Raw genomic sequence first — 27,955 nt, forward strand, 5'->3', positions numbered from 1 at the left:
CCTCACATATCAGACTAAATTCTGACTATGCATAAAACACAAAACTGCTGTACATATCAAGGATAGACTGTCCATTTTGCAGCAGCGTTTCACATTAAAATAAACTCTGTCCATTCCATAATAGTAATGGTGCATATATCAAAACAAAAATAAACTCAGTCCATTTCATAACAAAAATACACATATTAAAAAGAAAAATAAATTCTGTCCTTTTCATGACAATAATACACATATCAGAAACAAAAGTACACTAGCCGTTTCATAACGGTAATGCACAAAAATAAACTATCATTTCTTAGCAGTAATATACTTATCAAAATAAACTATGTCCAATTCCTAACCAAACCCATATAAAAAACAAAAAACTATACTATATTTCATGTCAGTAATATTCATATAAAAAACCAAAATAAACTCTGTCCATTTCATAATGCAAATATCCATATGAAAAATAAACTCTATCCATTGCATAACAATAATACCCATATGAAAAACACAAATAAACTGTCCATTTCATACCAATAATACCTATATGAAAGAAAACAAAAGACAATCACAACAAAAATAAACTTGATTGAGAAAACACTAAAAACAATTCCCTGACTTAGTTATTCAGATTAACCTGTCATAGAGGGGTAAAATATCAGCTTTTACCATTTAAAATTAAATGCCTGAAAATCTTTGTACTTAGTCACACTGGTTTTTGATGTGATACAGTGCTCCTGTGGCATTATGCAGTTTATGCAGGTTTTGTTTGTTTACGTCATGCACACCCATTACAATGCACAGTTCTGTAACCGTGACACACTATTCCACTGCTATACAGGTGGCAGAAATGCACCAAAATTTGCAGCTTTGATTCAACAGAGATAAGAAGAAAGAGGCTGAAAGCTGGTAAACGTAGATGTAATGACTGAAAATTGGCTTTGTAAATGTTTTATGAGGAAAATTGCACTTGACATGTTTGCTAGACGTAAAAATCAAAAGGATGTTTCGCTGAATGTGTTTTGTGTGTTAACCTGATTATTTTCTGAGTTGGCCTCATAATTGTTTGGTTAATAAAGTGTCAAAAAGCTGTGAAAGTCTTTTAAAAGCTCAACATGACGTTCCTCAAATGTCTTGTTTGTTTCACAACCTGAAAATATTTAGTTCAAGCTAATTATTGATTCTAATTATCACTCATTTGTATGAAAACTTATCTGTTGCTTTTGGGTCAGTTCTCTCCTGTTTAATGAAGGCCATCATTGCATTAGGAACTGTAACTGCCCCCCTGGAGCTGCTGCCATGGCAACAAGCCACTGTCAAATTTGCGGCACGGGAGGCCTGTGATTGGCCGAAGGGCTGCTGGATTTGTAGCTTTTAATATTGTTGCAGTGAACCCTGTGACTGGCAACCGGCCCTGAGGACATAAAACACACACACACACCCACACACACACTGGAGATGTTCACATGCCACGTGCCTCCCCCTCCCCTCCTTTGGCTTGATTGACAGATTGAGTTTAGCTTTATTAATCCTAAAGATATTCTCAGTTTGGATGAGCTGGATGTTTTTCTACAGTATATGGAAGGAGAAATGCTGTCCATCCAGTGCATCCTTTACCCCATTAGTGCAACCCATCAATCCAACAAAGACCCCAGGCTTCAAACACTAGGCCAATTAAAAGTAGAGAGGAGATTTTACCGCCGTTGTTTTTCTTTGAAAGTATAGTAACAAGCTTAGAGTGCAGCAGCAGCAGCAGCAGTAGTATGTGTTGTGGCTACAGTGATGGATGCTGTTGTTTGCTTCTTTAGACAGCCGCAAAAACATTCTTGTGAACCACAACTCTGCAAATGTAGGGCGCAAATGCATAATACGACCAGCCTTGATTTATTTAGTTCATCTTTTATCTTTATGCGAACAGGAAAATGACAGAGGAGTTCCAGGTTTGTAATTAATGCATATCTTTGTGACTGAAATGCAGCAGGAGTGTGTTTAATGATGACACTGTGTGGTGATGGCCTCCGGGAGTAAGTTTTTGACCCATGATAATTTACTGTTACTCATTAGACGAACACCCACACATCATGACCCCGGTGCTCTCTGTCTTTCAGACTGACTGGATCCATCCAAGCTCGCTTAATTTGTGTAATGACTGATGAGGTTTTTAGCTGCAACTATCGTTCAAGTAATCTGTTGGTTCAGTGGAAAACGATCATTACTTTTTAACACTTTTCAACATGGAGGCTATTAATGTGAACATTGGATCTGACTGTAAACTGAATATATTTGGTTTTTTTTTACCTGATAGTTGCAGTGATGGAGGAGGTATTAGGATCCTTGGAAATCATCCACACCAAGTTCAGGTTATTCATTGAAGACATGAGAGTAAAACTTAAAAAGGTAGTAAATTTGATTGATCTCATTACGATGGGACCTGTCAGTGGGCGGGATATGAGGCAGCAAGTGAAGATTTACACAGTAAAAAATGCGGTGTCAATATTTCAGAGTCAAGCTGTTTTAACCTAGATAGAGTATTTTTAGCTCTATGGAGAGTAAACCAGCTCTAACAGTAGAGTTAAAAGTCAGTGTAAAGTTCTACACAGATACAGTGTAAAATTGAACTCTACAGAGTGATGATTAGTGCCAGTCTGCCACGTTGCATTGTGGGTACTGGACATTTTACTCATTAGGCCCTTTCCTACCAAAAGGCCCAGGAACTTTATTACCAGGAACTTATTTACCAGGAACTTTGTGGGGTAAAAAAGTTCCTGGTAACTGCGTTTCCACCGCACCCGAAAGTTCAGGGTAATTTATTCAAATCAGGTTGATGATGTATGAGGGAGCAGTAAAAGAACCTGTAGTCCAGTTCATGTAGATTCACAAACTAACCTCTAGTTCAATAAAATGACACACTACTTTAAGTGGACGGGTTGGGTTTAACATTTTACTGGTTGTTGAATCACTTAATCCATGTGGAATACATTTTAAATGAAGTTAACCATCATTACATATCCTTAATTTGTATTTAAAAATGGTAGAACATGTATTTTCAACTTCTCATTCCTTAAACTAAATCACATCTAACTTTCAGTGTGATGGATGGTTCTGTTTCATTTCTATTGTTTTATAGATATAGTCCAGGTTCAACCCTAAAGTCAGACAGATTTACTCAAATGCCTGCATTTAATTCAACTGCATATTACTGATAAAAGTACTTATACTCATATTTTGATGCCTTGTAAATAAACAGACAGTATTAGGTTAGATTTTTTTTTTATTAAAAATTAAAACAAAATAAAGGTGCCTTGAGATTAAAAGGGAAATAAACACGTGTGAAAGGTTCAGGCTTTTGGACCAGGGTCTGGTCCAGCTGGTCCAGGACAGCCAGCCTGGAACTCCATGGTCCTGGTCCCTTTTTCGCTTTCCTACAGGAAAAGTAATAAACATGTTAAAATGAATCACAGAACACATGATGACAGATTCCTACCAGTGTGATGTGACATGTCCAATCTCTTACCTGGGCTGTTGTAAACAGCAGTGGATGATGGACCAAGACACAAACGAGCCACAGGTTCAGAAAGAGGCTAGTCCATCCGGTCCATTTCAGGTGGAAATCACAAACATACAGAATAAATCAGTGTTCTGCTCACGGTGACAACACGAATACATCCAGTTCTGTGATTTAGGTTTAGTGTCAGACTGTTGACCAGTTAGTATTGGGTTAACCGGACTTCACTTTGGACTAAACAGCTGATGCCGCTGACTTCTGTTACAACAGTGAACCAACTAAACAGTGAATATTTCTGTCATAGACATACCATTGGTTTGTTGGACAGTCGGCTCCACTGTGACCGTTGTGGTCCTTTAGTTTCTTTTAATCCCGCGTAAGTTTCTTCTTCCTTTCTCGTATTTCTTTAGGCCTGTGTCTTATATTTGGCTCCGACAGCTTTTACTCGCTCGTTTCATGTCGGTGATTCAAAGTCCGTCTGAATTTCCTTGTCATCCGTCCACTTGTTGTAGCTTCTCTTTTGGTCCATTTTCCGAATGATCAAAATACAAAGCTTGTGGAAATTAAATGAGTTAAATATTGGCGGTGAACAGAATGCAGAAATGCTGCCATTCTAGTCCTCCACTCAGCCTTCTGCAGCACATAGCTCTGCCCCTTAAAGTTCCTGGTAATGTGTAAAGTACTACCTCTGTACCAGGAACTTCTTCGGGGTAAATTTGGGGCCGGGGGAGGGTCAGTTACCAGGGTAATTTTCGGTGGAAACGCACCAGGAACTTTGACAGTTCAGGGTAATACAGAAAGTTCCTGCAAAAGTTCCTGCGGTGGGAAAGGGCCTATTGTGTTCTATTTTATGTGCAAAGGTTCAAGTGGGGTATTGTGTTAATGTTTATTTAGGTTAATGTGTCTGTTTTACTATGTCTATTGGTCTTCTTATGTTTATTTTTTATTAATGTGACACCATTCGTCCAACCTGTAGGCAGAACAATGCCTTACACCTGACTGTCACTGAAACTAAATTTGTACTACTGACAGAAGGACTTGGTTCTTTCAAAATAAAAGCATTCCCTAGAGTGACTGAAAGCAATGGAGCAATGTTTCTCCCTTCAAATTGTAAGTGTAACAATAATACACTTAATATATCACTACAAACCGAAGAGCTACTTCGAGAAATTACTGAAAATCATCTCACAACCCCACCTACACAGGAATACATACTAACACATTATAGAGTCATTTTTAAACTACATTTAGAGTAAAATAGCTTTATACAGTGTAATCATATTACTCTAACAGTGTGAAAACACCATAGTGTTAAATATTTTTACCCATTTCTTCGTTAATTTTGACACACTGAATTGAGTAGAATTAACTCTAGAAATTTAATACTGGCCATAGAGTAAATTTTACTCTAATTTTGAGTGGAAACAAATGTTATCTGAAACTCTCTAAGAGTTGAATTGACACTCTGCTTTTTACTGTGTAGCCTTCAACGTTGGTGAATTAGCAACAGTAAAATCTGCAGCAGGGATCTGAGCAACTTTGACAAAGGAGAACTATGATGTCTAAACCACTGGGTCAGAGCATATCCAGATCTCGTTCATTCCAAGTGTAAACTGGTTAGAAGCTACCAAAAGTATCTGAAGAAACACCAGATCTCAAGCATTTATCGAGCATTTATGGGAAGGTTCCCCTTGTTCCACAAAAACAGCTCAGACCCAAGGCCTAGACTCCACCAGACCTCTGAAGGTGTGTTGTGGGATCTGGACTAGGGCTGCACCATCTTGGAAAACGCAACCATTGCGATTTTTTTTTTTTTTTTTTTTTTTTTTAACCCTACAATATATAATGTGATATGAAAAAATACTCAGGAGGATATAATAGCTGTGTGATGCCGGCGTAAATGGTCAAACAAATTAGTTGTGTTACCTCTTGTTGTGGCAACAGGTGCAAGACACTGTTGACGCAGAACACATGTTTCAATATCATCCTTCTTTTAGCTGAAATAATTCCAGATAACTGACGTTGCTTTTCTTCTTGGCACTAAGCCTTTGTTTTCAGTAATTTTCTCTTGTTTGTTGCTCATTTTTCAATGTTGTTACCAGCAACTCACTCCATGTGCAGGGGCGTAGTCTGCTTCGGCAAACTGATTATGAGCGATTGTGATTGGTGGATCACTGTGTACAGTGTGTCAGGTACCCAGGTTGAAATTAGATGAGAACATGTTGAGTTCATTTGCTTCCTACATTGCAGGACCTGCGATGTGACTATTGCGCACACGTACATTGCGATGACGATTCTCAAATGATATATTGTGCAGCTCTAATCTGGACCAAGATGTTAGCAGCAGATCCCTGAGGTCCTGGAAGTAGAGAGCTGGACCTCCATGGATCACATTTATGTGTCCAACACCTCCCACAGATGCTCCATTGTCCTGTGATTAGGATGTCCTTCCTTAGTCCATTTATGGTCGGTACTAACCACTACAGACCAGGAACACCCAACAAGTCCGGCAGTTGTGGAGATGCTCTGACCCAGTCATCATCGTTACAATATGGACCTGGTCAAAGTCACTCAGATCCTTATGTTGGTCATTTTGCTGCTTCCAACACATCGGCTTGAAGGACTAAATGTTCACTTGCTGCCTAAAAGGTCCCTTTGTAATGAATTAATCAATACTATTAATGCTTCTCCTGTCAGTGGTCATTATGTTTTGGCTGATCGTGTACATTTGTAGTGTTGCTGTCCTCTCTTGTCCTGTTCTGTCTCTAAAGTCTTTTCAAGAGGGATGCACCAGTCTGATCCTGGTGCCTGTGCATGATTATTTGTCTTAATAAATAGTGCAATAAATTTCTGTATTTACATGTAGCCTATTAGTTACTTTGTCTTTTTAGTTAAAAAGCCGTGTTAATTTGCCTGATGGTTTTTTTATGTATAAAACAGCCGCTGTCTTCCATACAGAGACATTTTACTTATTAATTAAGCAGCGTCAGATAGACACTTGGCATCAGCTGATGACTAAAGCTTTGGAATCGGTGTTGGTATGAAAAGTCAGATCAGTACATCCCTCACATTTCACAACCTCAGACAAACAGACCAGTTTTCAGCTTTGTGACAAAGCATTTTTACTGAATCCAAGGGGTTTTAAGAAGAGTTTATTTTGCTTAAGAACTCGGAGAACTTTCTCAGCCTAGAAAGGAACACTTTATCCTTTAGCTTATCACAAACAGCCAAAAACACTTTTTCACTGGAATGAAAAACTAAAAGGACGAGAAGCCTAAAAAGAAATGTAGTGGAGTAAAAAGTGTAATATTTTCCTCTGAGATATAGTGGAATAGAAGTATTAAATTCAAGTACCTTAAATTTATCCAGAAATTACAGTACTTGAGTAAAACTCCTCAGGGCAATTTTTTAAAAATTCATTAAATAAGAAGCAAATGTCAGAATATCGCTCCGACTTGTACAGACACACCATGTGAAGTCACTTTCTGAGTTTTTGCCGTGCCAGGAAAAAATGGGCAAACAGTGGGAGTGAAAAGAGAAAAGATGTCATTCTCTGATCTTACTGTTTAATGTATTAAATTAGCAACATTTGTCTTAAATTTGTTTTTCTCCTGGATTGGAGTGGATTTTTGTTCACTGCCATCTGCATTGTCGATCTTTCCACTTTGCTTAGGGCTGGGTTTAGTGCGTTGAAATGTGTTCTGCTCAGTTTTTATTAACACACAATACATCTTCTCTGCTCTGGGACTATAGCTGCAGGAGTGCTGACGGTGTGCATTTGTGTGAAGCTGCCACGAGTGAGTTTGTCAGTGCTCACATTTCCTTCTTAATAAATCCTAATGAGATCAAAGCTGAGATGAAACATGGGAAGATTTGATATTGTCCGTCCTCAGCCTTCACCCTCCACCCCCTCCCCTCTTCATCAATGCTTCTTTCTGATTACTGCCATTTCACTGACCTCCCATCTGTCTGCTTGATTTTGGGTTTCTTAATCCTGTCATTTTCATTCATTCTGTCGGCTTGAGGGGTTTGCTTGGCAGGCGAGCATGCGTGCAGACGTGCACAATACGCTCGGCTTGGTGGCGAGAAGGGGCTGAGACTTAATTTCAGTCAGTGGCTGTGCAGATGGCTGCATTAAATGAAGTTAAAGCGACCCATTTGTAAACCCTCTTGTGTAACTCCTCAGGACTGCCCCCGTACGGCTGCTGCTTTTAACACTGTCAGAATCCATCAAACAATGACACAGAAGTACTGCTCTTTCTTTACGGATCTCATGCTCCCAAGTTTTCCTGGTGCCATTCATGTGGGATTGCATGTGCTGTGATTTATTACACACATTGGGGAACACCTCTGTGATAATTTACTACACCCTACGCTACTTCTATTCTGAGACTGGCTCCAGCTCTTTGGTGGATATTCACAGGAGATGACTTTGCTTCTGGTCGTTTGAGAACAAATCGCTTTCTGCCGCAGTGGCTCAACATGTAGAGTCATTCATGTGCTGCTTTTTTGTGGAACGCCAGCATGATGGAAATACTATTTTTAGAGGTTGGTTCTGTGTTAAACCCAGCTTTAAGAATTTAGTTTTCCGATCAGAAAAAGAAGCTTAGCTAGAAAAACAAATCAGCAAAAGTCAGTCAGCTGTCTGCACAGTCGGTGGTCAAATTACAGATGTAACTTTCACTTCCTGTTTCTTCTCATAGACTTTCATTTCAGCCCTTTCTGGTGCGGTGACATCTGGGTTGTATTATTTTAAGAAATGCAATTCTTAAGAAGTGTTGTTTGCATTTTGCAGTAACACTTTTATGCATGAATTGCGAGGAAAATTATTCAGATTTTTTTTTTTTTTTTTTTTACAAAATTCTATTTGCGTGCAGAGACCCTATCTTTTCTATTTTCTCCTTATTTTGCCATGTTCAGGATTTCTGTTGACTTCAGGCACTGAATTTGTACCTCCAGCCAAGTGTACTAGCAGAACAATATGAGAAAGAAGTGACTCTGGTTTCATGGCTCTCCACGTGTTGCAATTCTATCAGAGACAAAACGGAAAACAATTTATTTTTTTTATTTCATGATTTTTTTCTTGCCGCTATTGCTCAGTCTCTCTATTCAGTCTGTTGCTCACTTGCACCATTCTTTCTTTCTCATTTATTCAACAGATGTTTGAACAAGTGGATGAAAGTTTGTTAAATCTGTCATAAACACCGTACCTTTAAGTGAACACCAGGCCAAACTGTAGTAAACTTTTTCTTTAAATTTGGTGCATGTGTATCATAAGTTAAAATGGCATTTTACATCCAATTAGTCAGAATTCGACTATCCTGTAACATCATGATCATCTGCAAAAACTCTGTATTTAACGCCACTCTCCTGTGTAAAAACAGTCTGTAAATGCAGACATGTTTCTAACAAATCATGCATAAATATAGTGAGAACTTCCAGAGAAAAAATGAAATGTTCTCAGTTGTACCATGTCTCTGACCTGTATAATCTATGGTTAGAAGACAAAGTACAATTAGCCTCCATGTGTATAATTAATCTGTCCAACTGTCCTATAGAGCCATCTGATCTACAGATCTCAGGTTTAGTTCTTGGAAAACATTTTTACTTCTTTTGACATTTAATCAATATAACTGACTTGCATTTAATTACTTTTTCATTGATCATTTTGTTATCTTAAGTTAGTGTCTTGATATATTTTCAGTTTTATGTGACTTGGTAAATAAATGATCCGAACAATCATATAATAAAAAAAGAAAAAAATAGAATATAAAAAGAAAATAAACAAATGAGAACCAAATTATGAGCTGAACCTGCTCCCGCTACCGTACAGGTCTTTATCCTTGATGAGTTTCAACTTGTCATCTCTCAAAGTGTCATTTTCGGCTTCAGTTTTCAGAGGAGAATCTGCATTTAGCTGCAGTATCTGTTCAGCACAAAACAGCAGGTGCACAAGGAGGCAACCATCTTGTGAACGTAGCGGAGCAGGTAGCAGCAGCATATGCCCCTCAGCAGTGAAAAGTGGAGCTCAAACAGAAGGAATGGATGCATGTATAAGTAGCTTTAAATATGTGCTTGTGTATTAACCGGTTAGTAAGTTTTGGTTTTGTGTTGACATCCATCTGTCCTCTATGTGTCCTTCTTCAGGGCGGTGTGGACAAGGTATCGCAGTTTGGACCATCATGCCCGTTGCTCTGCCAGCGGGACAGGAAGTGTATGTGTGAGCGTCCCTGGTTGGCTCTGCTGGGATGAACATGCCACTGCACCAAATCTCTGTCATCCCCCGTGATGTCACCTCATCACGGGTGTCAGGAAGTGGAAAAGTCAAGGACAAGGACAAGCAGGTATGTCCCCAGTTACATTATCCACACAAGACTCCACGCTTTCAGATCGAGCACTCACTGGAGCGGGTTTATCCGAATCAGTACGGTGCAGCATGTATTTTTTGGGTTTTGATCCCAGTTCTCCAAAATTAGGAACATGTACTGTATATATGTAAGAAAAAATAATATCTTATACCTATAGAGCTGCAGCTTTTAAACAATCAAAACATGCCTTGGTAATTAATTTATTTTTTTAATAATATTTTGTATTATTTTGAGATGCTATATCCTCCTGAGACCCAGTAAAGTAAAACTTTTGTCTTTTTTACATTAAATAAATCTCTTTAACAAACAGTAAAGAACGCTTCATGGACCTCCAGGCAGTAATGAAAAATAGCACTGACAAATGGTAAAAGAGGTGCTCTTTGGGGAAAAGACTGTTAATGCACAGAAAATACAAAACACAGGGCACTCTCTTATAATTTTGAAATGCTTTTATTATGGCATATCTCAATGGACATCCCCCCTGATGAAGGCCAGCAGGCTGAAACGCATTGGGGCTCAGTGAAGTCCATTGAGACATACCATAATTAATAAAGATCTTGGTTTTTTGTATTTTTTGTGCAAATAATTGTCTTTATTGTTAACAGCATAATGCAACAGTTTTTCAGATTCAGTTGACAGCATTTTGTTTTGTTTTGTTTTTTCTTGTCCCCTACCGAGGACAAAAGTGCATTGCTGGGTCTCAAGAAGATATCATAATTTTAAAATGCAAAGTAATTTTGAGATATTGTTATTCTGAGATGCTGTATCATCATTTTGAGATGCAAAGTCATTGTTGGAAATAAAATATCATTTTAGGAATAATAATGCTGAGGCATTATTTTCTAGATGCATTATCTTTTAAATAATATATTTTGAGATGCTTGGTCATAATTTTGAAGATGCTAATGTGTTATTTTTGCGATAATGCATTATTTTGAGATGCTGAATAATTATTTTGAGATAGCAATTGAGTATTATGAGATGCTGTGTCAGTATTCAGACATGCTAAATCATTTGAGGTGTAATGTGATCATTTTTGAGATGCTAAGTGGTTATGTTTGAGATAACATTTTATTTTGAGACGCTATGTCATTATTCTGAGACAATGAATTATATGGAGATATGAAGTCGTAAGTTTGAGATCTTAATGCATTATTTTGCCATCTTAATGTGTTGTTTTCAGATTAGAAGTCATTATTTTGTGGAAGGTAGGGATTATATTCACTTGCAGGATCCTCTCATCCCAATGGTGGATATGTGAATCCATAGTTCTAGTCTCTTATTGTTTCATTTGGAGTTCCCGTGTGAGTGTTTTCACAGTGGCTCATTATGTTATGGCCTTCTTGCTGCCACTCACACACCCATGAAGAGAAAGAGAAGAAAAAAACTCTAGAAAAATATTATTTATTGTAACGTCGCCCCCCTTTGTATTTAGATGTGGTTTTGTTTGACAACCATGAACGGGCGGCACATACTGAATGCATTGTAAAATGGTTGGCAGAAATGTCAACCAGACAAAGCAACATGGATTTAATGCTGAATAACAAACGTCTATGATAATGACAACAGAGTGGAGACTGAGGAAAATTATCCATTACTCTTTCTGTGTCCTGCAGTCACTCATCAGAAAAAGTCGCAAAGTCCTTTTTTTTCTTTTAAAGCCAGAGGTATCAATCTCGACACAAAAATGTAAAATGCAGCAGCCTTTCTTGCACAAACAAATTATTTCTGCTGTGCCTGTGGCTTAAAACAGAGTTTTTGCATCTAATGGGACTGGGTGAAGTTTGGACTGCTTTTCTATTGTGCTTGAAACCGCCTCAAAACCATCTGGGTTTTGTCATGCACCTGTCGATTCTAACTTTCCTGTTTCAAATTTACAAACCTAATCAGCAGCTTTTGTAAAGTCACGTTCACAGCAGCAGTCAGTGTCAATGCTGCTTCAAATTTGCAATCTGGAGACTGTTGAAGTACAATAATACAGTTAACAGAACATACATTACTTTTTTCTGCAGAAAATATTCAGACGCTTATTTGTTGATATCATGAGTTTGTGAATCTCAGATCAATTCAGTTGATATTGATGCCAAATTGCAGTGGAGGAACATTCACAAATACACATTTAACCACTACAAAGTCAGAAACCTTTGAGTAAATATCCTCTCAGCATGTCTGGCTCAGATAACTGAAGTCTGAAATTATGTGAGTAGATTAAGATTCTTGCAGAGATCTTTGATGGATTTTGTCCTCCATTAAATACAGTGTGCATTAGGAAATTTTTTTTTTTTTTTTTTTTGCTTAAACATCATCTAAACATCTGATTGACTCGGAAATTTGTGAACTTATCATTATAACATTCAGACTGGGAGAAGGATTATTGCTGCATCTTAAGTTTGCCTGAGCCTCTTTTTATCTGATATGTGCTTTGATGATTTTGGCTGCTTTTCAGTGAACTCTTACTATTCTACAAACTACTATCTCCACCTCGCTAAAAGTTTCATACATGCGCTTTGAGATGATTATCAGGACGGCTTTCATCATCAAAGTCAGTGAGAAACTCTTGGTCAGTTGTAATGAAGAAAAGTCAGCGGCGTTATCTTCAGCAGATCAACCTGTAAGTTTACTTTTCTGGATCTGTATTCCGTTCCCATCATGCATCACAGTGAAGTGCTCTCTGTTGCTTTTTTGAGAGCTGGAACAAAGGGTTGTGCTACAACAATATGTCTGTGGCCTAGCCTTTGGTCTGAGTCATCAGATCACAATAGGGCCTCTGCTCGAAGTGCAGCAGCACAGGTGTTGTTAAGAGGCCTCTTCCATGCTGTACATGCTGCTGCGCTTCAGTCGCCCTCACTTTGTCAAACCAAACATGAGCTTTACACCGGCACTGACATGGACGTCATCATAATTTAACACACATCAGTGGAGACTCATTGAGTTGTGCTGACACCCCTCTGACATTCCCCATGGCCCGCCACTACACGTGAAACTGATTCTGGTTCCTGATGGATGTTCTTTAAGGTAACAGCTGTGGAGGAGTACTTACTTACAGTTCCATGAATATCCACTTCAGGCTAGCTCCTGAAATGAGTCCATACCCATAGGTTAATGTTAATATGTCCCTCGTAATAGTAGAAATGGACGTGTATGGACCAAGGTTATAATAGTTTTGGATTTTTCATTCTAGTTTAGTTTTATTTAGTTTTGACTTTTTTTTTTCTCTAATTCAGTTAGTTTTAATTAGTTTTTAGAGCAGGTTTAATAGTTTTTTATCAGTTTTTGTTATTTTCTAAATGCTTAGTTTTAGTTTGTTTTATATCTTTTCTCTTCTTCTCCATCGTATTCAAATAAATCCCAGACAGGACTGTTGCTTTCTACCAACTTTAGTCTCCATGTTTCCAGGTAGAGTGGGGACAAGAAGACCACTGTAAACCACAAGTGACGAGAAGTGACGGACCGTTAAATATCATACGGTGCCACCAGCTAACATTGCTTGAGGGAAATAAATTGATTTCATATCAATCCAACGTTGACAAAGATGAAAACTAAGGGAATTTTATCCATAATTTTTATCCGTTTTAGTTGGTTTTGTAAACACACGTAACAGTTTCAGTTAGTTGTCATTTTTTCTTTGAATTATAGTTTTTATTTATTTCAGTTAACGAGAATGTTTTTTCAATTCTAGTTTTCGTCATTTCGTTAGTTTTCGTTAACGATTATAACCTTGGTATGGACATGAATATATATATACAGGGTGTTCATAAAGTCTCTTTATAATTAAACAAATGTATTATAAAAGCAAATGAATAGACAAATCTGTGGAAATTATTACAAAATGAAAAGTAGATATTGAAGTTTTTGCCTCATTTAATCCACCTCTATATGGACACCATTAGCGGCATGAATCACATCCAGATGGTGCTGGATTTGTTTCCATGTTGTCTGTATCATAGCCTCATCAATGGTGTCAATGACATCAGTGATGTTTTGCTTCAGGTCATTGATGTCCTGTATCTTTATTTGATACATGATATCTTAACTTAACCCCATAGAAGGAAATCCAGGGGAGTGATATCTGGTGAATGAGGTGTTCAGGGAATTGGACCATCCCTTCCAATCCACCGATCTGGAAATGTTTGATTTAGGAACCCATCAACATGCAGACCCCAATGTGGTGGTGCACCATCTACCAGGAAAATGATGGTTGGTTGAACATTATCCAGTTGTGGTGACACATATTCAGTCAAAAGGTCAAGGGAAACAGATGTTTCATAGAATTGACCATTTCTTCACAATTATTGTATCTCATGGTCTGTCAGCTTGTGCTAACATTTGTGTTTATACAGTACATGGTGTGTAGTTAATATCACTGTTGTCAAACTAGCTGAAATTATTTTGTGGCATTTAACATTTCCTTGTTTCTAGTGTGTTTGCAGTTTTCAGTAAGTTATTATGTGGAGTTTCACCCCTTTCTCTTGCCAAATAGTGAGCTGAAGACCCCGCCCCCTCTGCTCTGCCTCATGGGACTTAAATTTGGTATAAAAAAATTGGATCCCATTTAAGGTGTGCCACCATGTACACATATGATTGTTGTCAATTTGACAGATAATTTTAGAAGCCAACAGTGTCTGCAAATCTGATGAGATTGTGGAGGGATGGTTCTAATGGCCTCACTTCCACAACTGTGTGTACTCTTTTCATTTGTGCATTTTTACAATCTGATACTTCAGCAGTTTTACAATAAATTGTGACTGTCTTTACTTATGAAGTTCAGCCTTTTAAACTGACAAACATCATAAGGTTAAGTGACGTTATAATTTAGATGGTATCAAAAAATGACTTGTCTCTGCAATTTTTTTTTTTTTTTTTTAAATTTTCCCAAAATAAGTTCCCCAGGGGGTGCAAATTGAAAGGTGGGGGACATCGCCTCCCTCAGTAATAGCCAATAATATGTTGATGGCAGAAAAGGCACATATTGATCCTCTTAACATGGTGGTCCTGTTGTTTTATACAGTCTGTGGTTTATATTTAGGTTAAAAAATGTTTTGTACATTATAGACATGTATTGTCATGAGTCTGCTTCCTGTAAGTTATATGTACAGATTAGTGTTACTATTTAAGATGCATATATAAGATGTGTTGGTGCATGTTCATAGTAGCTCTCTCTGCTCGGTGTTCAAAGTTTTATTAATGTTTGCCCTTTTAGGCGATGCTAAATCTGCCACAGTTTCAAGAGAGTGGAGTTTAATGAGGTTGAATTAAGGGCTTGGGTTTCAGTCCAGTAGAAATGACTGTTTTTTGAATTGTGAATCTGCACAGTTGTTCTACCCTGATCGGAAATACAGACCTGGATATGTGCGTTGTCTTCTCTAAGTAAGCATGGTTAAAAAGATTAAGGTGCTAAACTCTGTGGGCAGTCACAGTAAGGTTACCTCAGTCTGTCGGGGAATGAAAGTGAAACTCTGTGGGGTGTCTTGTGGGTATTTGGTCCCCCTGTAGCCATGTTCCCTAATAGTGTAGTATCCCCGCCTGTGTCTCTGTGCTCAGCGTCATCCTCTACCTCTGTGCCTCCCGCTGGCTGAGCCTCCTGTTTTTCCCCTGAGGAAAAAGTGGATAAACAGCAGTAAGTCCTGTCGTCCCCCGTGGTCCCATCAGAAAAGAGGAGAAACAGTATGTCGGAAAAAGGCGAGTGTTTACTTTGAATGCTGATCAGTTTGAGGGTTGTGGAGACGTGTGTTCGTGCCTTGGTTTAGTCACAGAGCACAGCCCATCTGGCCCTCTTCGACAACACAACTGGTCTTTTTAGCGCCTGAAGGGAAAAAAAAAAAGCAGAACTTTCCTCCACTTAAAATTCAGAGTTAGTCATCTGCTTCTTTAGAGAGCAACACATCTTTAACTGTTGCCGGCCCCTCTATGGCCTCTTTCCTCTTGCTCCACTTGAGTTCATTTGTCTCTTGGAAATCCTCTTTAGATACGTGCTTGTGGACACTTTATTCCTGCACTGTGGTCTTCCATTTCAAGTCCTGTTTGGGTAGATAAATCAAAGCTCGAAGTATATATTTAAAAAAAAGAGTGTCAAAGGCTTTAAAAGCAACGGGCTTATTCTTAAATAAATCTGAACGTATTATTTGCAAAGCTGAGAACTGTCAAGAATTTTTTTTTTTTTTTTTTTTTTAATTTCGAGTCTGGAGTTTTTGATAAGGCATGCAGGAAATGGATTATGTATGAGTTGACAATAAGTAAGCTCTAGCACAGGTAGAAAAATCAACTTTATGTTTGCATTCAGACTTACTGTACGACTTATAAAAATGCTCTCAATATTTGTCTTTTTAGCTTCAGTATTTATGTTTAGCCCCATCTGCACTGAAATCTACTCAGTCAAAGCATGCACTTACATCCAACAAGTAGAGAATTGCAGTTGCACATCAGTGAATCCAGTTGTATCGTCTGTTTTCATCACACCAATGTGCAGGACTTTACCTACGCTATTAGATTTAGGTCAACATCACTATAAAGTTCAAAATGTCCCAAAAAAACCTTGAAATTGTCTACTTAACTTTATGCTCAATGTGTTAAGTCGACTGTAGGCTGTTAAGAATGCATGTTGATCAAGCTCCCATATTTTTAATACATTTTTTTTTTTTTTTGAAAGCAGACAAATTACAAGCAGACCATAAAATAAGAAACAAATATGTCCACCCTGTCATCGACAAATACATGTAAAAATAAGTAACAGGGTGGACAGTTTTGGCTAAAGTTTGCATCTAATGACCACATGTTGGACCTAGAGTTGGCAAAGTAGGTCATCTTTGAAGACAACTGTGTAATGTTCGATCAATGTATTTTGAATTTCTGAAAAGTTTTATATAAACAATATTTTGCGGTGACAGGGTGGACATGCTGAACTTGACTACATTTATAAGTGCAAACACAAAATGATGAAAATTTTAATAATAATAGCGAAGAACTGCCGACTTGTCCAGGGTGTACCCCGCCTTCGCCCCTATGTAGCTAGGATAGGCTCCAAGCGACATCCGTGACCCTAGTGAGGATAAAGCGGGTTCAGAAAATGAATGAATGAATAATAATAGATTTTATTTATAGATGCCTTTCTTGGCACTCAAGGACATGTAAATGTAAATACTAAATGCTCTCATACACTATGTTTCTGCCTCCAATGATGACACTCAAAATGATGATGACATCAGTGATGTCATCAACCAGATTATTAAAGGGGCTCCCCCAGAGTGACAGGGTGGACAGTAATTTCAGTGATATTGTGAAAATAAAATATAAATAAGTAAAATGATAGATAAAAGTATTTCAATTTTTTTTAAAAATTTAAACGCTTACTAAACTCACTACAGTTAGAAGGGCAGTGTGAGGGACATGCACAAATTGTGTACATTCCCTCAAAGACTATTGTATAAAATAATAAAATCACATTTCAACAGGTTTAAAATTGTACTGATATATGTGTAAGTGTTCACCCATTCAAAATTAAACCCCTGAATTTCATTATTTTGCAATATGTTTATGGTGACAGATTCTGCTGGGGGACACCAAAGGCACCATTATAATGGGTGTAAATGGGTCAATACAGTCATATTGACCCATTTACAATTCAATGTATGACAGACTGTTTGATATTGTGTGTATTTTTTTTTTTATTTATTTAAGTCATGAAAGCGTACTGAGTGCTGGAAGCTTCGTCCTTCAGTAAGCACCAGTCAAAGTGGAGGACAAAGAAGACTCGCCGTCCTTCCTCTGATGTTTGGTGGTTTGATAACAGAGCTCCTGGTCACTGATGGGGCATCGCTGGGCTTTGTACAGATCAACATCAAACCCTGACGGCTAGAGAGAAAAACTTTGAGCAGAGACTGTTTAATGCAGCCATTGTTGCAGATTTCATGGTGGCATTTTTCTTTCTGCCTTGTCACACTTACTGCACTTTGGAGATTTTGGAGCATTTTGGATGATAGATGGCATATTTATACCCAGCATTATGTTGATGATAAATTAGACTGTCCACCCATTAAAAAGAACGCATATGATGGTTGTGAAAGCACACTTGACAATCAGTCATTTTATTGTTAGACATCCAGTGAGTAAGGTTTAGTGGGATTTAGGGTCTAACTGCACTAAAAGAATATGTAATTATGTCTTCATGAGTTTATAAAGGAATCATGTTTTTGTTACTTTAAAATGAGCTGTTCTATTTACAGAGGGAGGAGGTTCATGTTTAAGGAGACCACCCTGTTTCTACCGTAGCTCAGAATGGATTTAGGCAGAAAACTCTAGAAGCCTAAAATCTCTTGTTTTAAAGCCTCCACCTTATAAATACATAAACATTATAAAAAATTATGAGACTTCTACGGTCCATACACATTCAGAATTCATTAAAAAAAAAGAAAGACAATTTAAATATATATGTATTAATGCGATATCATAACTGATTACCTTAAATATTTCTTAAAGGATGTCTCTGATGTGCTATTTCCAAGAACATGTGAAAATTGGCTCCACAGTTTTACATCCTCTATACCTAATACAAAATTGAGCTCTTGATGTGACACATTTAGACAAATGAAAATGAATATTGTATCTATGAGCTGCAGCATTGGTTGCAAAATACAAAATGAAATGCTCAGGCAAGGTACTTTGATTATACTGAATTTTATACTTAAAAATAAAAATTTGGCAGATATTAATATCAAAAATATTAAGTAGATTTAGTTTGAAGAATATATAAGCAGAAGAGGTCAGTGGCTTAGAGTGGGTTGCAATTTGAACGAAGCGCTTTTTTTAAAATTTGAAGTTGATGGGAAAGTGCTTGGCCACACTATTTTACAATATGTCAGATATGGATAAATTAAACTGTAATATAACGCAAGTGTACATTTCAAAACAACAATTTTAGTATGTTTCTACATGATGAAATTTAGTGTTAGTGCCGCTAATAAGGGCTGTTCAGTCCATCTTTCCTTCAGTCAGATTCTGCCTAACCTCACTCATTTTCCTTTCAAATTTGAGCTTTTATTTCACTCTGTTCGTATACTCTGGACTCGCAGGAAGTTGTTCATTGGTTTGAATCTGAAATAACTTACTAAACCAGAACAGTGACACAACAGCACCGATACTCTGTAGCTCAACAGCTGATCGGCCACGAGCTATTGTGAAGGGGCTGTATCCGCTGTCTTTGTCATCTTTGTTAATAATTTTCAACATTTTCTCTGACAAAACTACCTGTCGGATTCATTTCAAATTTCATATGTACCTTCTTTGGGACAATGTCTACAAAGTTTGTTGACAGTTTTGAGATATTTAGATTTTCAACTAATTTTGAAACCGTTAGAAATTAGACTTATAATGGTCCATATTTTAATGACTTATAACATGGAAATGGTTCCAGATATCATTATAGTGGCTGCTGGGCACTGATAAGAAGTCATTTATCGACTTTCATGTAATTAGTTGAGTTATCCTCTAGTGAAAGTACCACCCACTTCCATTGGGACATTGATTTCCTGCATCAAGACCACAGGACTCTAACATAGCAGCACAACCTGACAACCTCAGAAATTCAACTTATTGATTCTTGATAGAACATGCCGGTGAGCTACAGGGACATAGGTCCTATTTTTATTTACAGGTTTTAGAGTACCTCAGGGCTCAGACAGTATGACAGCAAGAAAAAGTGTTAAAATACTCTAAATGTATATTTAAGTGGATATTTATTTTTAGCTGGTCTTTTCTCAGGTGATGACACCAGTATCAAAACTCAAAGTCTTTCAGTCTCTCATTTGCCTCTGCACAAGTGTCCCGTTGTTGCATAACGTTTTGCTGCAGGGAAAAGTTGCACCAGTGTCGGCTGTCATGTGTCATAGTATGAGTGCCTAGTTTTAGAATGTAAACCATGTCACCTGTTTTAAGTCGGGCAGGTCGAATCACTCTGTCGAAGCACTATGATAGAACTTCTGTTTTTTTTTCTTTTTTCTAGTTTCATAATGTTGAGGACCTGTGCATTGAAAGTATTTATAAGGTTTAGCATAGTCATGAGTGTTGCACAGGCCTTCACAGTCATTTGAGTGAATTCTAATGTAAAACTAAGTGGGATGATGGACTTTCACATACCAGACCCGTAACCCTAATTTATGTCTAAACTTAACCACATCTGTAACCAAAACGGCACCATGACACAAGTGTTTACTTACAATGATGTCAACATTTTGATGTTCCCTGTGGCATTTTGTGGAATTTTTCCTGTAGCCAGTAGGAACACTTATTAAGGAAACACTCTCACATGTTTGAGAAACTCAGAAATGCACATTAATCCAACAAATGTGTTTAAAATTATCTAAAAAAAAAAAGTGTCTCAGGCCCTGAGGCAGGAAAACATTGACTAAACATTTGCTGTATTCCCCCGTCCAAATCAGTCCCCTCCAGATTGCCATGCCCAGGAGCCTGAAAATGAAATGGCATGATAATTACCCAGAAGGCCTTGTGGTTGTGTAAACTAGGCCTGAATTATCAGGGAAGGACTGTTTATAGTCCATGTTGTGAGACCAGAGGAGTAAACTCAAATACTGACATCTAATCGAAACTGCAGCTCTGAATAAAAAGGATACAAGTTAGCAACAATAATAAGCAACAGTTGTTTTAAACTACAATGTGTGTGTGTGTGTGTGTGTGTGTGTGTGTGTGTGTGTGTGTGTATATATATATATATATATATATATATATATAATGACTACATGTCATTCAGTAAATGAGTTTGTGTGACACAAAGTTGGATGAATTTCAATCAGATGCACATAAACACACATCCATTCGGTGAGTTTATCCTGGTGTAGATTTTTTTGGGGCCAAACAGGTGCCGTGCTCTGCTACAAACAGGAGCTGGAGAGAGAAGATAACACAGAGTCCGAATGAGGTTCTCTCTGTTCTGGGAGCAGTTTGCATTCTACATGCAACACTCATTCAGGTATGAATGTTATGTGTCAGCAGCCTAGCCTGCTTTACATATGCCCCTGTGCCTCCTCAACCTGCATTAAATTCAGATAAACACAGTTTAAAAACTCTGTCTTTAGCTGCTGATGTACAGTAAACACCTAATCTCTTTAAATAAAAACAAGTTTTATCTGGCCAGAGCAAAACTCCAAAAATGTGTGTCTGAATTTCAGATTACATAAAAGAGAGAAAATCTGCTAATTTTAACATTAGCTGAAAAAGCGGATACAGCAAATGTTTGCCATTTCTGTTTGGTAAACTGCTTAAAAGATTATGTAAGATTTGTTTGCACCTTTTCTAGATCAGAGGTCACAAAGTGTTGTGCAGCTGAAAGATAATAGAAAAACAAGTAAAAACAAGTATATTTAATTAATCAATTAATTTTTAGTTAGTAACTTAAAATATTTTACAAACTGCCCAGTTTTCAACAGGTTTCATGTCTTTAGATTAATTGCTGCAGTTTTACAAGTTGCTGCTGTTCTCATTTCCCCCTTGTTTCCTCTTTTCTCTCCATCCTCCTTTTTCTGGCAACACATGCGAGTACATGCGCTCCTGCAGGTACGCACACACCGAACAGCTGGTGTTAGTCAAGCCGTCTGTGCAGGACTCGTGCGAATCTCCCAGAGGACCCGGCTGTGCTGAGCCACTTGAGGTTCAAGTGCTAAAAAACATAATTAAATGTGCAGGAGCCGACATGACGGTCGGGCCTTTGAGTGCCTCTGACTGCTGAGAGGAAGGACTTTCCTTCACCCTGTAAAAGATTTCATTTCATTAGCCCGTGCAATGACTCTGTGGGTAATTTGACTTTCTTTTGGTAGCTGTGACACTTTGAGCTATATTAAGGTTTATATATGCGATTACAGTTGACCCGTGGCAGCAGAAAATAGACTAGGAGGAAATAATTACAGCCCCTTCTGCCGCTCTATGCTCAGACTCCACATTGTGTTGTATTAAACAAAAGTGAAGGTGTTTTTTCGGTCTCCTGCAGTAGGGGGTGTTCCTCCTACTGTGAGGCCTTTTGGCTTTGGTTTCAGACATTTAAGGAAGCTGATCTCTTCTAATTAACCCCCCCCACCCCCCTGCCCTGCATAGAAACTCTGTAGCCACTTTCACAAGTCTAAAACCTCCCAACACTTTTGCTGTAATAAAAATAATACAGACCTGCACTGACTAAATACGTCTAAACCGGTTATCTCAGAAAAAACACATTCAGTTGAGTGCCTTACAATTTCCATATTGTGTGGGCCGCTGTGTGACTTCATCTAGCAGATGTATAGCTATTAACCTACTAACCTACAGAAATTTGTTCAGCCTGTCACTCGGTGCAGCAACGGAAAGTGCAGGATAAATCGGCCCTTAAAAAAGCCCTCTGCTGTGAAAGCCAATTTCTCTGGAATAAATTTAAGGGAACCAATTTAATTTTTGCCCAAATTTGCTGCTATATCCCTTGTTGCTGCAGCTGTGGTTATAGTGGACAGAAAAACAAATGAAGAGCAGATAACTAGAGACAGATAAAAAGAAAAAGGGTATTTCCAGTAAACATGAAGGGATGAAGCTCTTAGAGCTGCTGCTGTTTGACTCTCAGCTCTGTTCTCCACACAGAGGTTCTTACTCTCTGCATTGCAGCATATCAGTGGTTGTTTAATTGCCTGTGACATGCTGACTTGACACAGCCCTGGACATTCAGCCCTTGCCAGATCGACTGAAGATAGAGGCTATACCATTGTCAAAATATATGTTCTGGAGGAGAAGTTTCAGATATTTCCTCCCTATTGGTTCTTTTTGGGAGTCCTGGGGCTGCCAAAACTTGCAGTTCCTCAAATGGCCACTTGGGGTTTCATTTCCTGTAGATCCCCCTAGTATTATTTTGAACTTTGCAGCTGAAATTAACATTCAGAGCCTGGTACAAAATACATTCTAGTCTGTATAACCAAATTCTTCTCTCCTAACAGCTGTATGTTTGGTGAATTTTGATAAAAGTCACTTGTTTCTATTATAGTTTCTTTGCAAACTGATCGATTTGCATGTTGTTAAATTTTTTTCAAACTTCATTTTATGCCAGGGGAGTCAAACTCATTTCAGTTCAGGGGCCAAATTCAGCCAAATTTGATCTGAAGTGAAGTAATTTTATATAAATGTCAACTCCAAACTTTCCTTACATGATGAAAATGTTTGCGTCTATAAACAATTTTTTAAAACAATGTGAATGACATGAAAACTTAAAACTTGTTAAGAAAAATTAGTGCAATTTTAAGAATATTATGCTTCAGTTTATCATTTGCACATGTTCATTACAACATACAGATCACAGTGGATATACAAATACACAAAACATTTAAAAACTGGCAGAATATTGTTAAAATTACACTTACTGCTCTTAAGGCATTTCAGGTTGTTTAGATTATTTATGCTTTTTTTGTTAAATTCTAGTTTGTTTTAGTGTAAATACAGGAAAATTACATGAAAATGTGTACATTTACAAAGAAATATTTGGAGTTGTGAGTATTTATAGGTTATTATTATGATATTTTACTCATCTGTACATGGAACCTGAACTAAAATTTTTGTGAATATCTTAAGAGTAATTTTTGCATTTCACAAATCCATCCCACAGGCCGGACTGGAACCTTGGGTGGGCTGCATTTGGCCCCCAGGCTGCATGTTTGTTGCCCCTGGTTTATGCCAGGAGTACCTTCACACAAAATGCAATTACACAGCCAAAAAGTGGCATTTTATTTTACAGAGTGAGGTTGATTTTTTAAAATTTTTATTTTCCAAGCTTTTACAATGCTTATAATGGCACGTGTGTGAAACAGATGCCATGTGGGAACAGTGATGAAATAGGATCTGTTAGTTCAGGACATATGCAGATACCTAAATAAAATACCTGGCGGGGCCGTTAATGTAATTCCACTTGCTGTGAATGTATGGACCTTATCAGCACTGTGTGTCATAGACATGTTATGTGGGGGTTTACTCTACTTTTTATGTGCCAGAGGTGTTCAGTTAATGGCATAATGCATGTACAAAGTTTGCTAAATAGTTCCTGTGCTAATAATAATAATAATGGATTGGATTTATATAGCCACCCAAATCTATCTAGACACCCAAAGCGCTTTACATTATTGACCCATTATTCATTCACTCTCACATTCTCCCTCTGGTGGTGGTAAACTACATCTGTAGCCACAGCTGCGTGGGGTACTGACGTGGGGTACTACCTGGGGCAGACTGACAGAAGCGTGGCTGCCATTTTGCGCCTACGGCCCCTCTGACCACCACCAAACATTCATACACCAGTGTGGGTGGCACTGGAGGCAAGGAGGGTGAAGTGTCTTGCCCAAGGACACAACGGACTGACTAGGACAGAGTGGGATTTGAACCGCCAACCCTTCGGTTATGGGACAACCCGCTCTACCAACTGAGCCATGGCCGCCCCCAAATAATGTAATGTAATGTAACTTCCTGTTCTTTCATAGCGGGCTATAATAGCTTATAGTGAAGTGTTTACTTCACGAGTAGGAACCGATAATAGACCTTTAGTTCATTTCACATCATCACCCCACTGTAGCAAACAGTAGCAGAGGTCAGTTACATGTGTTACATTAAACTAGCATGGCTGGTCTCAAACACGGTTAAGATTTACCAAGTAGCTGAAATCATTTGCTAACCTTTCCTCTTTACATGTGTAGTAGGTTGATGTTTTCTGTTAAAGCAGGGGTGTCAAACTCATTTTAGTTCAGGGGCCACATTCAGCTAAATTTGATCTAAAGTGGGCCGAACCAGTAAAACAATAACATAATATAGAAATAATGTCAACTCCAAACTTTTCTCTATGTTTTAGAGCAGGGGTGTCAAACTCATTTTAATTCAGGGTTCCACATACAGCCTAATATGACCTAAAGTGGGCCGGACCAGTAAAATAATATAAATAATAGGCTAAGAACTCATAAATAATGTCAACTCCAAAGTTTTCTCTATGTTTTTGAGTGGAAAAAGTAAAATTCCGTACTGAAAATGTTTACATCTAAGAACTGTACTTGAACGTAATATGAACAAATATGAACAACCTAAAAATTCTTAAGAAAAATAAGTGCAATTTGAACAATATTACACCTTAGTTTATCATTTATACATATGCATCACAACTTTCAGATCACAGTGGATTTACAAATACACAAAACATTTAATAACAGGCAGAATATTGGTAAAATTCTACATACGTCTCTTGAGAAATTTCATACTGTTCATATTTGTTCAGGTTATTCACATTTTTTGTAAAAGGATATTCTGTAAATGTAAATATTTTTGTGTAATTTTACTTTTTTTACACTAAAAAAAAAGACAAAAATTTGCGTTTTTCATTATTTATAGGTTGCTATGATTGTATTTTACTGGTCTCACCCACTTCAGATTGAATTGACCTAAAATGATTTTCACATCCTTGATTGTTAATATCTTCATTATAATTTTTGCATTTCACAAATTCATCCCAGGGGCCGGATTGGACCCTTTGGTGGGCCGGTTTTGGCCCCCAGGCCGCATGTTTGACACCTGTGTGTTAAAGGGAGTATGACCTCTTACCTTTTCTCAGTTCCACCTTCTTCTCTGAATATGGTCAATATTAGCAAAATGCCAAAACTTCAGGCTTCAGAACAGTAGTTCAAAAACCAGTGTATGATGTGAGAGGTCTACCTCCACTTCAGATGTACCCACATCTGGGCTCTTAGTTGAACAGGCTGCTGAGGAACCGAGCTGAACATCTGAATGTCCTGTATAGAACTATAACGGTGGTTATTTACAGTCTGTCTGTACTGTTACTGGGAAGGACAGACTGGCGAGTACACAGCCTACAAAACATGTATAGTGGAAACACACCAGACCGATCCTAAACCAGCCCTAATTTTCTTCATCTGCTCAAACCAGTTTTGACATACATAATCACATTTAAAAACTGGGCGTGAAAACCAACAACATGTGTTGACCAAAGACAGTAATGATGTTCCCTGGTGTGGGTCATACAGAGGAAGTTTCATTTATGAGCTTCCTGTGACCTGCAGCCTGTTCTTTTGATGAAGACACTCTGTCTCCATGCGGATGTGTTTTATCCCCCCCCCCCACACACACACACACACACCTACACACCTACACACACACACACACACACACAGCAGCACCTCCTCTTTTTTCATCCTCCTCTGTCATCCTCTCATGGTATTATCCAGTAGAAGATTAGTGTAGCTAATCTCTCCGCCTATGGATTCACTACTCTGACCACGATGTGAACTCCTCCTTGTTGCTGTCTGCACAGGCTGAAGCCCAACAGCTGCAGATGCCGACTCAGTTGCATAATTTTTCCACTTGTTTCTGAAGCGCTATGATGCCTTATATGTAACCCTGCTCTCACATCTGATGCTGCACCATCACTTTCAGTCAACCAATATTGCAGTTTCACATTAAAGATGTGTAGAAGCTGTAGTGTGGACTAAAGCAGGTAGATGTTAATGGGAATAAACCTTTTAAATGTTATTTTTGTTTTTGCAACAATTTTTTTTGGTGGTTGTGTTTAGTAAAATATGACATTTGGGAGCATGGCAAACAGGACAAGAGAGATCACTTGAATTTCGACGAAAACACATGAAATGTTTTCTCCGAGCAACATTATTCATGAGCTCATCCACAATTTTCATAATTATCCCTTATTACATAGTGTGCGCACAAATTGACTACAGACAGTAGATTAACTCTGTCAACTGTGATACAGGATTATAAGACATTTTCACAAGCGGGCCTTATTTTCTTACCAAATTAAGTTTATTTGAAAACTTTATGACAGTTTTTTCCTCCTCTGCTGTCTTTTAGGTCTTGAAAATTATACTCGGAGTTTTCACAGAAACTTAAAACAGCCAGAACTACACAAATCCCACTCAAGCTTTTTGATCCTCTTGTTTTTTACTATGCATCTTTAAATAAATTAGGTTTCCTCCTGCTACACAAACATGCTTTAGCCTCTGTTTTGACTTCTTGTGTGTGACCAGAGGAACTCGACTCTGACCTCCCACCACCGTAGAGTAAACAGTCTTTACTTTGGATTTTAGCCGTTGAGGACTTTTTCTCATGGATGAAACAATCCTGGAAGTGTTTACTTCAGTTAGTTCAGGTTATAATTAGACTGGTCATGAGGCGGTCTGCACCACCAGAACTGGAAGTGATTGACAGAGTTTGATTTAAAGGTTTGCTATATTTAGTCCAATGAACATTTGTCAGCGGAGGCTGCAGCACAGGTGCGCACAGAGTAAAAAAGATCTGTTTTACTTCCACAAGACTGATATTCTAAAATGCCACAAAGCACCCAACAGTATTTAAAATGGAAAATGAATCCAGTTCAACAGCCTCCTGACAAAGCAGAAAAAGTAAGTTTCCTGTAGAATGTTTTTGTATCTTTAGTCAGTGTTTTATATTTGTGAGGGCCTGTTGTTCGAGAAGTGACAGTAAATGTATAAAGGTGGAAAAGTTGCAGTGTAAGATATTTTTCGCACTGCAGAGCAATTCACTTGTGAAACACATGGTCCTGTCAGCTGACAGCGAGTACAGTACAGCTGCACAACACCTATAGAAGCTCATTTAGTTCACTGAGATGTTGAAGCTGTGCAACACCACTCTGCACACTAAGACACATATAATGTATAGCATTTCAGCATTAAATAACTGACAACTACTAGACATATGCTATGTGCTTTGCTAACTTGTGTACATAATATCAAATTACATTATGTCAAATTTTCTACAGTATCTAAAGGTAGAGAAATTGCAAATCTATCATTGGGGGAAATGAGTGAATTTTCCCCAGGGAATAAAAAGAAGTTTATTTGTGTCTGTTTTATTCAGTGTGATAGCCTGATTAATTTGGCCATCTGTCAGTGGCATCATATCCTTTGTATGGAAACATGGTAAAAACCAAATAAAATAAGACACTCAGGACAGCGTACATAATTAAATCAGAAACAGTAATACACAGTTGGAGTATTTTGCACACTAATCCCATATACACTATACATTTCAATGCCGATGTGGGTAGATCTGTGCCTTATAT

At 37.9% G+C, this 27,955-nt stretch overlaps 1 protein-coding gene across 7 annotated transcripts in view; it reads left to right on the forward strand.

The window, feature by feature from the left end:
- The window catches only part of marchf8 (membrane-associated ring finger (C3HC4) 8), a 190,543-nt gene that overhangs the window by 38,911 nt on the left and 123,677 nt on the right, over positions 1-27,955 (forward strand). For 6 of the 7 annotated variants that reach the window (XR_003937455.1, XM_030155625.1, XM_030155629.1 and 3 more), the window contains one exon: positions 9,638-9,834. Coding sequence is in view for 6 of the 7 variants with exons in the window: in XM_030155625.1 (XP_030011485.1) it covers positions 9,739-9,834 (96 nt within the window). In the remaining variant the exon portion in view is untranslated. Of the gene's footprint in view, positions 1-7,742; positions 8,039-9,637; positions 9,835-27,955 lie in introns of those variants that run through there. The other variant, XM_030155628.1, reaches the window with a different exon arrangement.

Source organism: Sphaeramia orbicularis, chromosome 15 (genome assembly GCF_902148855.1).
Source record: "Sphaeramia orbicularis chromosome 15, fSphaOr1.1, whole genome shotgun sequence".
Lineage (NCBI taxonomy): Eukaryota > Metazoa > Chordata > Actinopteri > Kurtiformes > Apogonidae > Sphaeramia > Sphaeramia orbicularis.